Below are 11,397 nucleotides of genomic sequence, written 5' to 3' on the forward strand. Positions count from 1 at the left end.
AGCATGTTCGAAAGGCCATAGCAACTGGCCGTTATGGACGAAGCACTCTGCACTGTTTTGACGCAGGCGGAAATGCTTTGCTTCGCACTTCCCAGCGCCTTAATCTCGTGATTCTGCATGATTGGCGCAGAGCATTGGTCCTGCGAAAGTTGCTGGGTTTTTTTTTTATCTGGCGTTGGGTTTTCTACCTTTAGCTTTGATATAGCTTATCACACATTATTCGCAAATGTGTAACTGATCGAAGGCGGCTTTAATACAACAAGCAAATCAGTCGTGACAAATCGCGGCTATCGATGGGTAGAGCAAGAGCAAGAGCTAGACAACCAACTTCATGGTAATTGTGAAGGTGACGAAGAAGTACCGATAGGCCTCTAAGGATGAATTGGCCAGCTTCAGTACATACTGGGATGAAGTGTATGATTCTTTTGAGGAATTGCGGTATGGCAATCTTCTTTGATTTATCTCTTTCCTCTACTTAGTACATATGATATACGTAGTTGTAATTATATCGTTCACTAAATTTTTTCGATTCTCCTCTATAATTATAGAACATCACATAAAGAACATGAATAAGACTTATGACAATCAGGAACTAATTTACTCCAAGTACGAAAGTATGTGGATAATGGGTTGAATAGAAATGTATCGTTTATTGAATTAGCATAATAAAAAACGATGGTTAAGCAGATGAGCCTGTATATGTTACAGACTGCGCTGGTGTAATGGAAAGACTTGGTGCCTCTGCAGCAGAATACATATATCCTTCTGTTTCCATCACTGCAAGACCGATATTGTTCTCATCAGTAACGCCGTTATCGTCGTCGTCGTTATCACCACGGTCGTAAACAAGGCCTGATCCCGAGTCATCAATATAACGAGCATCAATAGCATTATGACACGGTAATTGGGTACCAAAAGCGTTTTCTTGGTTCATGCCGCTGCTTTTTTTAAATTTGCAGTAATTGTATAGAAAATAAGAATAGCTGCCATAGCAACAGATGAAAGAGCTGCGTGCCCACATGAATGAAGCAAATTTCAGCAAAGCGTCAAAAAGGAAGCCAAAAAGAAGATAGACCGGGTAGGCGACAGCATAGATTGGTATAAAAGTAGCAAGGAATAAAGTTTCACGCCATCCGCTTTCACTACCTATGATATTGATGACCAAATGCATATTTCGATGAGAAGCTGTTATCTGCTTCTTAATTTCAATGTTTTTTCCCCTTTACACTTTTCCACACGATGTCTTTATTTTCACTTTGATCGAGAGCTGACTGATACTTACTTGTTTTCCAAGGTTTTAAGATACAAAAAATGCACAAAAACATGAATAGATATATCCCTAATATTATCGCGGGCAAATAATATTTTAATTTATTCGTCATCGGCACTCCATCGTCAGCGGGGTAACGATCCATGATTTAGGCTTTAATTTTGGGCTTTTTTTTAAGAAAAAAAAGAAGAGGAAGAAAAATAAAAGTATTCGGATTGCAGATAGACACTTGGACTCAATATGTAAGAAATTGAGATTGCATAAAAGCCATCAAAGATTCGGGATCGATTGCCTCTTTTATCCTGCTGAGTACTTTTGGTGCTCTGCTAAGCATATATACAGTATAGTGCCGCATTACCGTTACATACATATTCACCTCTATTCATGAGATTGCAGAGCGATAGTGATAGAGATAACTAAAGGAAGCAACTAACTGATGCTTTCTATTGTGATTCGTAAGTCATGCACTTTGTTGTTGATTTTGGACACTACATCATATACAGTAATGCTATTAAGTAAGCTGCTAACATGCGGTGATAACGTTGGTCGAAAAAGCTTCTGAATCTGCTACTAGCTGATATATATATATATATATATATATATAAGCTGTATGTATTCCTGTAACACCAAAACGTTTTAGAGGCTAAGCCTTTACACTAAAACAAAGCCTTGTGTAATGACGACGATAGAGCTGCTGAAGATGGATACACTATTGTCGGTGAAGACCAAAAAGAAGCACATCTGTAAATCAATAGGACACCTGTCTAGAAGAGGTCTTTTATTTTCACTTACTTTGTCTGTCCACTACATCATTGGGGCTGGTTAAGCATGATGGGAGTGAAAGAAAGCAAATATCTGACATAAAGGTGTTCCAGTAGTAGCTTTACGCTGCGGATTCTTGTTTAGAATTATACTTGAAAAGAAGAAAGCTAGTTACTGTACTATGCATGATATCAATGCTGCTTGTAACATAAAAACATGTGTAGAAACCACGACATGCATCATTCAAACATGGTTAGCCCGTGTACTATAGTGATAATCTGGGATAATCACTTTGTTCAGCATGCATGTTGTATTTCATCAAATATACTTATTTGGATGACTAGACTAATCCGCTTATACATATCCTACTTTTGAAATGTGAAAGATTGCAATTACAGCCCAACCCAAAAACGAAAAGCGGAAGGAAGGGACGATCGACTTCCCGGGGCATTGTGTCAAAAATGTAAACAAAGCTGTAAGTACATAGAGGAATTCGCGGTGGCCTAGTCCATAATAAAATCACGTCGCACCAAATCAACATTCACAGCATTCGATTGGACCATCATGGCGTCCGTCGCTCTGGGCTTAAATAGAGTCGAATTATTTCCACAGGTGGCCACCATTTAGAGGTCGAATAAACGTAGTCCAAGGCCAAAGTCGTATGCCTCGTGGTCTTCCCGCCCTCTTATTCTTCTTCGTGTGGCCTTTCTTACCGCTCGCAGTTGCTCCTCCAGTTTTTGAACGCGAGTTTTTCAATCGCAAAATGCTTCTCCCTGCACCACTCAAAGAACCCATCGTCGCCCTTATTGGCGATAAATGCTACGTCTCATTAGTTGAAGATTTCGATTTAACAGATGTGCCTTGCATCAAGTACGCCATTTCCAAAGCCCTCGGTTTCGGTATCGTTCTGGGCGGCTCCATTGTCAAAATTCCGCAGATCTTGACCATTGTCAGCGCTGGTTCCGCACGCGGTCTTTCGTTGACCTCCTATATTCTGGAAACCCTAAGCTGCTGCATAACTTTCTCATACAACTGGCGTCAAGGCAACCCGTTCAGCACCTATGGCGAAACCTGTTTCCTGACAGCGCAAAACATCATTATCACGCTCCTCATTTTGTTTTATGCACAACGGCTCTCTGAAACAACACTCACATTGGTCGGCTATGCGGCTGTATTGTATGGCCTGACTTGTGTTGTGCCATCCTGGGTGATGGCCAGCCTCTATGCTGCCACGATCCCTTTGAGCCTCGCGAGCAAGGTGCCGCAGATATATACCAACTTTGCCAACAAGTCCACGGGCCAACTGTCTGTGTTTGCCGTCGTCAACTATTTTGCTGGAACCACTGCTCGTGTGTTTACTACAATGACCGAACTGGATGATCCGTTGATGCTTACTGGGAGCGTCTTGGCTAGTGTACTCAATGGCATCCTGATGATACAAGTGTTTTTATACTGGGGCAAGAAATTGGAGGAGGAAAAACCAAGAAAGGTTGAATAAATTCGTATATAACTCAAATCACAAATAAATGAGTGCACTGGCTCGTGTTTTGCTGGATTCATGCTGCAAACCTATCGGCTCGCTCTTTCCGGTTGATCCGACCAGGGGCCCTGTTTAATCACCACAGAAGGTTCCACTATACCAGTTGTTGGGGAATAGGGGAGAGACGGCAGCTGACTTTGTAGCTAGGGGATATCGTGTATATTGCGTGCTTTATGCAGTTGATCAACCGTGTAACCCACACATACAACTGACAACCTAGCAAGCTGTAGCTACGATCGTTATTTCTGGCGAAACGGAAGAACAAATGCTTATCCAAACCGGGAACGATAATTTCAAGTAATATCTTCGGAAAACAACTTTAGCCATCATTTTACTCCGATGATACAACTCTTGGGCATTCGTCAAAAGGAGGGGTGATGAACCTGCGTCTGCTGCATCGACATCCGAGTCGCCTGGCGTCATCTTGCGTACATAAGATACGCATCACTGCTTCGGCTCTTTATTGCTCGAATTGGATAAAGAAACAAACGTCGTTACACACAGCTGTCATCTCTGCTGATAACAGAAAAAGTACGTGCTTCTAGACAACAAAAAAAAATGATGACCAAGCGTACCGGATATTGAAATCCGGCCAATAACCAGTACCAAGTCAGCCCAAACTGTATGAAGCCAACACCCAGCAAACCCAACTCTTTGCAACAATAGAATGCTCAGCTTATTGCGACGATCCGCAATTGAAACAGCGGCAAAGAGTATATATAGACGGGGTATCGTTGTCCAGCGTCCGAGATCATTTTCTTCAAAGCAGCAATCGTCTCTCTCTAAAAAGAAGCAAATCTCTACTACCCTCGGCTGTTGCATTCTTACCGGTGTCGCTCTTTATTCTACAATGTCAGCACAACATGCTACCGAACTTTATGACCAGAAGCAGGCCTTGACCGGTGCAAGCGACGAACACTTTACTGTTGCGAAGGCCGAGCAGGATGCTCTTGCTGTTGTCAAGGCAGCACGCGAAAGTCCGGATTATTTCGAGATTGAAGCTTATGGCCAGCTGAATATTAAGGGCAAAGCCCAGTCCTTGACAGCTTCGGTAAGCTTATTCCAGAAGAATCGGCGGGAGCAGAGAAAGGGGAGGGATCAGAAGCAAACAGTTATTGTTCGGTTGGATGAAATGCATGCAAGTGTAACTAAATTATTCTGGTGAGTGTGCCATATCAGACTTTGCGTGGTAAGGACAAGATCATTGTGCCTCCAGTCCTGTTTTATAACAAAGAGCAGAGCGAAGTTATGGCTGCCGTCCATCTCGGCAAGGATCTGTGCGGACACCCATCGGTTGTGCATGGAGGCATGCAAGCCACTCTTTTGGACGAAATCTTGGCATGTGTGGTAAGTGATTGGAGAGGTGGCAGCTATGTTACAGAGGGAAATTCAGCAGATGAAACCTAACTGCGCGTAAATTACGGTTATTAGGCTATGCCTGCGCTGCCAAACAAAATTGGTTTCACTGCCAATTTGAACATTGACTACCGCAAACCTTTGATGGCCGATCAATGGGTCATTTTGCGTGGACAATTGGATCGTGCTGAAGGTCGCAAAGCGTATGTCAAGGCATGGATCGAGAGCCCGGATGGTAAGACCGTGTACTCTGAAGCCACGTCGTTGTATATTGCTCCCAAGACGCCAATTCCTGGTGCCTAAATATAGAAAAAGCTCGACATGTACACACACCGCATTATTATTGCCATCATCCCATCCTCAACCAAACCCACTGTTACCCAGAATCCATTAGAAACAACCACTACAAACATTACACACGCATACTTACACACCAATACATATCTAATTAGTTTGTCGCTTTGGTACACATGCTTATGTACTCTTCCTCGGGGCTGGGGCGCATGTGTCAAAAAGTTTAATTTTGGTGTTTCCAGGATACACAGTGTGCTTTGCTTGGCAACTAGCAATAATAGATCATATACATTTAATTAAGATCACTCCCAATAAGAACTAATTAGCCAAGCCTGCAATCTTCGAACATTCCAGTATGCCCTTTGCAGTAAACATGAAACTGCCTTCACCAATGATATTAGGCAGAGATAGGAAGCCAAGACTAATAAGCCTCTTTAAAAGACGTCATGAATGTGGGCAAGTTTCAGTATATTTAGTGGACCACAGCGGTTTCAAATCGACATTGGAAAAGTCCGCATTGTTGTTGATCCCTCCCGTCGTGTGATTTGGGAAAATTCCGCATAGATCGATCCCTTTCTTCTGTTTTTTTACTCATTTTTCTACAGCGCTTCATACCCTCGTTTCTCCCTTTTCTTACATCATTTCCTTTTTTCTTTTTCTTCAAAAACTCTTCTATTCTTCTGTCCAAAAAGTCCAGCGAACAAGCTCTTCATACTCTTCTTTCGATGTCCCATTTGACCTCACCCTCAGAATGGGTCGCTCCGATTGTTTCGTTACTATCCCTAGCGATCCTGCCTTTGGGCCCTGTCTTGTTTCCTAGAGCTTATTTGATCCTGCTCTTTGTCTATTTCTTTGTATTCCTGTATTCCCAAGTCAACCATTTATGCAAGTTCTATTTGACCGCTCGCCGTATGCGTCGTACGATCAGCAAATGGAACGCACGACTTGCAGCAACTTGCTCTTCGGCCTCCGCCTCGTGCGATGACGATACCAGCGGTTATGGTGACCTCATTGACGATGCCAAGGCAAGCAGCAGCGGCAGAATCGAGTCACCAAACTTTACGCGCGGACGCATTGTGGATATCGAAGAAAAGCTGCAGTACTACGAAGATCCACGGTTCATGCATGCCTTCATTATTCCCAACTACTGTGAACCCGAAGGCCTTTTACGTGACACGATTGGCCGTCTTGCGAACCACCGGTAAGAAAGGGTCTCACATTACTATGTATATTCATCGCTCTTATTATAAGCAATGATTTGGATATAATAGAAACGCACAAACGCATTATATCATCATACTTGCAATGGAACAATCTGAAGCTGGTTATGAAGAGAAAGGGCGACGCATTCAGGAGGCTTTTGCAGGTCAATTTCTCCAATTCATCGTGACAGGCCATCCTGCGGACATCCCTGGTGAATCCCGTGGCAAGGGGTCTAACGTTGCGTATGCGGCCCGGTACGGTTGTTCAGAGCTGTCAGACCGAATTGATCGACGCCGGGTGATTTTGACCGTGACTGACTCGGATTCTGCCATCCCTGAGCTCTATGTGCGCGAGATGGAAGATGCGCTCAACAAGGCAGACAATCCATACCACCTCCTTTTGGCCCCACCCATTTTCTTTTCGCGCAATTGTTTTGAAGTGCCTGCAGCGGTGCGAGTGACCGACATCACTTGGTCTGCCATGGTCATGGCCAATTTGGGCAACAGTCGCGGAATCGCTTTCCCTTGCTCCACATACAGCCTGAGCATGGTGCTCGCAGAACGTGTTGGGTATTGGGACACTGGTGCCGATGCCGTGGGCGAAGACATGCACATGTTTCTGAAATGCTTCTTCAAAACGGATGGCCAAGCACGCACAGTACCAATCCATGTTCCTATCAACCTCACGAACGTTCAAACAAGCGGCTATCTTTCCAACATCAACGCTCGTTATATCCAAGCCAAGCGTCATTACAACGGCGTTGCCGATGTCGCCTACACTTTACGAAATGCAATGCGAAGCCGCACAATGTCCTGGTATGATAAAATGCTAGTCTGCCTGAAGGTTTTGGAAGCGCACATGATCCCTGTCACTTCAGGTTGGCTCATGTTTGCGGCCGTGCCATTGATGCAATTTATCCTGTTTCCGCCCTACCCATTGTTTGCTATCGTGAAACCTCTGGAAAACCCCATCTTGACTTCCGACTTTTATGCCAATCTTTGGAATATCGTCCGACTTGTCACGGTGTTTTTGCCATTCCCTTTGTTTGGTACTCTCGCTGTGTATGAGCACATGCATCGTTCTGTCGATCGTGAACTTTTGCGGAAGGTAGAATCGAGACGATGGACCAACTTGTTCGACTATGCTACCCTGCCCCTGGCTGCCTGGCTGTTTATGACCCTACCGTCGACGCTGGCGTGCGTCAAGCGCCTGAGGAAAAGGGAAGAACAATATATAGTCGCGGAGAAGTTTTTCAAGGATGACGGTGTTGCCGCAAGGATTGAGGCATTGGCTGTATAACAACAACACAAGAATGGGAAAGAATCCTGACTCTATATTTGGGAGGAAAGGAAAAATAACAGACGAGAGGGAAGGGATGAGGGACAGGATCCCTTATTTTGGTGATGAACTGCATTTATTGATTTTTTTATTTATTTTTGTTCCTATTATTATACACTCTACCTACTTATTCATGTTGCATTTACTCTATTTTACCATTTACAACTGCATAATATATTATTCACGTTACAATTCTGAACCTACTCCCATAGTGCCCATGTAACAAATGTTTGTGTGACAATGCTAACATAACAAACTATATGCAGCCCTTAAATTGTCTAGTGTCGTTAGCTCAGAAATCTGCCAACATATTGACACTTGCATCCATACAAGGCAAACATAATTAAACGGATCGATTACTCTATGCACCGTTCATACAAGTGTTCGTGTTTAATTGTATATCCAAGCATCATAAACTGAACGCTTGCAACCGATGCCTCACGTTGGATGAGTGCTTCTCTTCCTGGAAGTTGGCAGCATATTGTGACAATCACATTATTACACTGTACGCTTAGAACTTGGATGAAACATTCTACACGTCAAAATTATAGAGTCTATAAAAATTCGCTTTTTAGGAGTTGCTTTGTTTTTCTTGAGATGATACTGACTATGTCCTTCTGAGTTTTAGTCTAGACGCCCTTGACCCGGCCTCTTTTCTTGTAGCTTCAATCCGTGAGCGATAGCTTGGTCGCCGCTTGCCGTTCTTCGCAGCAGCGTCTTGGTCTGCATGGTTGTCTGAAAGTATTTTTTCATATGGACTAGGAAGCACGAGACAGTTCAGAATTAACAGTAGAAGTTGGTTAGGAGACCAAATTATATAACATTTTTTCGAGCTCGTACGATGAACGAATGTGTCAATGTATCCGATAGTAGAAACAATGTTGTTGTCGAGTAGCTCCAATGGCTTCCGTTAGGTACTACGGCGATAATAATACTTAATCGGGTTGTAAGTCGAGTTGTATACCCCCATGCGATGGTCCGGACATTGTAGTTATTTTTGTTTAATCGTACTTGATGTATTGATCTATATATAAAGATAACCACTACTACGACAGTACTTGATTGATCATAAGAGAGGTCTCGCAGTTTTTGGGAGCCGCCATATGCCATAATGTAATAGCAGGCGGCGCTTTTCACTCTCGAGAAAAGCAAGGTTTTCCTTAAAGACGTCAAAAAAAGCAACTGAGATGTTGTCTTATACTGCGTACTTATCGATGACGTTGAATATTCACTTAGTATGAAAACCCGAACAAAAAACTGTTGCGCATGCTGAAAAATAAAAGTATACATATTAGATCAGCCAGTTGTATACGATATAGTGCAATGTGTGATCATAAAGCCAATAGATATTGCAGGTGTGTCATTAGGTTCATAAGGAGGGTACTTGTGCTTATTTAGAGGAACAGCAGTATCTAGATTATCTCGTTAATTTAAAGAAAACGCGCATATGCTTCTTGAACAGTTCTCCATGGAATGTCGAATTGTTAAGTTAAATCATGGTGGTAGTAATACTTGTTATCCAATTCATCTTTAAATATAGTCACCCATATGATAAGCTAATAATTTGTTTTTTCGAACAAACTGTTTGGTTAAAAGTGTGCTTGTACATAGCCGACCGTGTTGCATCTGAATGTGATGACAGTATTACTCATGATTTGTTGGAAATATTTGGTACTGCTCAACGCCTCAACAGAATACGACTTGGAAAACTGACCATGTTCTCGCCCACACCGAAAAGTACATATGACTTAGAAACGCTCACAAGACTGACCAAACATTTCGATGTAAGCATCTCGTTACTTAAATCAATACTGTACTGTACAACTCGTTGCTCGAACAGAAAAATTCGGTTATCTACCAATCTAGGGTTTAGGTGCGAAAAACCAAGGAAGTGTTAATAATTGAGAAGGCTTTATCGACAATATTACTGACACTGGGAGAGATGATAAGCAAAGAATGTAAATCCCTCAGAAACCTGTTTGTAACGGCTATCCTGGATTCTAAAGTACATTTATTCGTTTTGACTCAATGATCTATTATAGTCTTAAAAACTGTATTAAATAGCGTCACTAGTAGGAAATACTCCAGAAGTGGATCTATGCAATAGCTAACTCAACATCGTCCTGGCAGCATTAATCACCAACCGGGAGCAACGTCTGCAGTAGTAAGGATCAGAAGTGTAAAAAATGAGGAAGAGATCGCTACTAAATCCACGTGGTTTATAGGGCCAAGCTCTAGAAGCTCGCATCATATATCAATTACATCTAATCCCAAGTTACCCCTTATACCACAGCCTTCCATGCAATTAACATCGCCGCCATCATTTTGCCCCTTGGTTTTATTCTCTGATGGATTCTCTGAGATCTTGACCGTTTCAGAGGCAACCTACGAACCACCCGTTAAAAAAAATGATCTGTTTACTAGCATGCTCTTGATATCCTCGGGATGATTATGTTACTCAATCAACCACAAGACCCTCTCAATTTCATTTTTACAACCAGAAAAACTCCTTTAGTAGCGAAAATCATTGGTCACATTAGAAAGTAAAAGAAAACGGCATCATTTTTAGGACGATGAAAACATATATAAAAACAGTTTAATAATGTATTGGTTTACAAGTAAAGTGATAATAAAAATGAAACTTATACAGTACTTAGTGAGGCATGGGTAGCTGATGACCAAGCTGATTGATCAGTGGGTCAAAGCGGGTAATAGCAGTCTGCAGACTGATTCCTCCTATACATCAAATAGAAACGACTGCACTTGGAATATCATACAGAGGTTACCCATTACTTTCTATCTAGGTATGATATTCCTTGAAAAGATTGAATTATGAAGCGATGGAAGTTAACGAGGTGTTGGGAATTTGAGTACAGTACGTAGTCGGCATGATAGCCTCAAGGCCTACTACAGTAGATGTAGTACAACATATACATATATATATGTGTGTGTGTTTATAAAACATTACCTTTCTAGTAACCTTTACACCACTTTTTCTATTCAAATTACATACTATAGCTTATACTATATAAGTTGAAGTACACAACTATACAAGTATAGACAAAATAAAAATCTTTGACTTATTGCCACTAAACGTTTTATTACTATTTAGAATTAAAAATTGAAAAATATCGAATAAAGAATATTATTTGATCTCAATGAGTAAATAGGCCGTTCATTATAATTAAATGAGGAATACAAGTAAAACGCCGAATATATTAATCTATTGCAGTGTGTGTGTGTGTCATATTCTCGCTGGCATTTCTTGCATAAGACCAATAATAGGCGACAATTACTACAAAGCGCATACTGTATATTTTCTCTTGTAAAACATTTGCCACTATACCGTTTAACCATCCTCCTCAAGGATTCGAAGTGAAAGAGAGAAATTGATATTAAACAGCCCCATATCATGATATGGGGGGAAAAGACTGAAATAAGTGAGCGATTGAATTTAGCGTAGGAGTAATTAACGTGTAATCTCTCTGATAGATTATAACAATCGAATTTGGAGAGGCCACACAATAAAAGACAAATTTTTGTAATGGCTGCACCAAAGCCAGAACGAGAACAGCGTAGGCAATATCTACCTACGGCGCAACCATAGGAAGCCTCTTTCCCAATTGCAAAGCGA

The 11,397-nt window shown here is 41.8% G+C and overlaps 4 protein-coding genes across 4 annotated transcripts; 3 read left to right on the plus strand and 1 right to left on the minus strand.

The window, feature by feature from the left end:
* Positions 1-329: 329 nt before the first annotated feature.
* On the minus strand, positions 330-1,457 carry BDB00DRAFT_931943 (uncharacterized protein; the record flags this gene model as incomplete). Its single annotated transcript, XM_053129057.1, has 3 exons — positions 1,283-1,457; positions 707-1,146; positions 330-371 (listed from the first exon to the last, which is right to left on the minus strand). Exons 1-3 carry the CDS (start codon positions 1,413-1,415, stop codon positions 330-332), a joined length of 615 nt encoding a protein of 204 aa, XP_052975724.1. The 5' UTR covers positions 1,416-1,457.
* Positions 1,458-2,795: 1,338 nt separating this feature from the next.
* BDB00DRAFT_884496 (uncharacterized protein) lies at positions 2,796-3,530 on the plus strand (the record flags this gene model as incomplete). The annotated part of the gene is made up of 1 exon (XM_053128334.1): positions 2,796-3,530. One exon carries the CDS (start codon positions 2,796-2,798, stop codon positions 3,528-3,530), a length of 735 nt encoding a protein of 244 aa, XP_052975725.1.
* An 892-nt stretch (positions 3,531-4,422) lies between these two features.
* On the plus strand, positions 4,423-5,231 carry BDB00DRAFT_770584 (HotDog domain-containing protein; the record flags this gene model as incomplete). The annotated part of the gene is made up of 3 exons (XM_053119895.1): positions 4,423-4,623; positions 4,752-4,919; positions 5,004-5,231. 3 exons carry the CDS (start codon positions 4,423-4,425, stop codon positions 5,229-5,231), a joined length of 597 nt encoding a protein of 198 aa, XP_052975726.1.
* A 374-nt stretch (positions 5,232-5,605) lies between these two features.
* Positions 5,606-8,069, plus strand: BDB00DRAFT_843008 (uncharacterized protein). Its single transcript, XM_053124927.1, has 2 exons — positions 5,606-6,423; positions 6,494-8,069. Exons 1-2 carry the CDS (start codon positions 5,948-5,950, stop codon positions 7,722-7,724), a joined length of 1,707 nt encoding a protein of 568 aa, XP_052975727.1. The 5' UTR covers positions 5,606-5,947; the 3' UTR covers positions 7,725-8,069.
* Positions 8,070-11,397: the final 3,328 nt, after the last annotated feature.

This window comes from Zychaea mexicana (assembly GCF_025766255.1).
Source record: "Zychaea mexicana strain RSA 1403 chromosome Unknown BDB00scaffold_87, whole genome shotgun sequence".
Taxonomy (NCBI): domain Eukaryota; kingdom Fungi; phylum Mucoromycota; class Mucoromycetes; order Mucorales; family Lichtheimiaceae; genus Zychaea; species Zychaea mexicana.

What these genes read in the sequence shown, in the direction of transcription:
- BDB00DRAFT_843008 (XM_053124927.1), top strand. Translation starts at nt 5,948, where the DNA reads ATGTCCCATTTGACCTCACCCTCAGAATGGGTCGCTCCGATTGTTTCG. An exon ending in GGCCGTCTTGCGAACCACCG is followed by an intron (nt 6,424 to 6,493) that starts GTAAGAAAGGGT and finishes TGGATATAATAG; the next exon opens with AAACGCACAAACGCATTATA.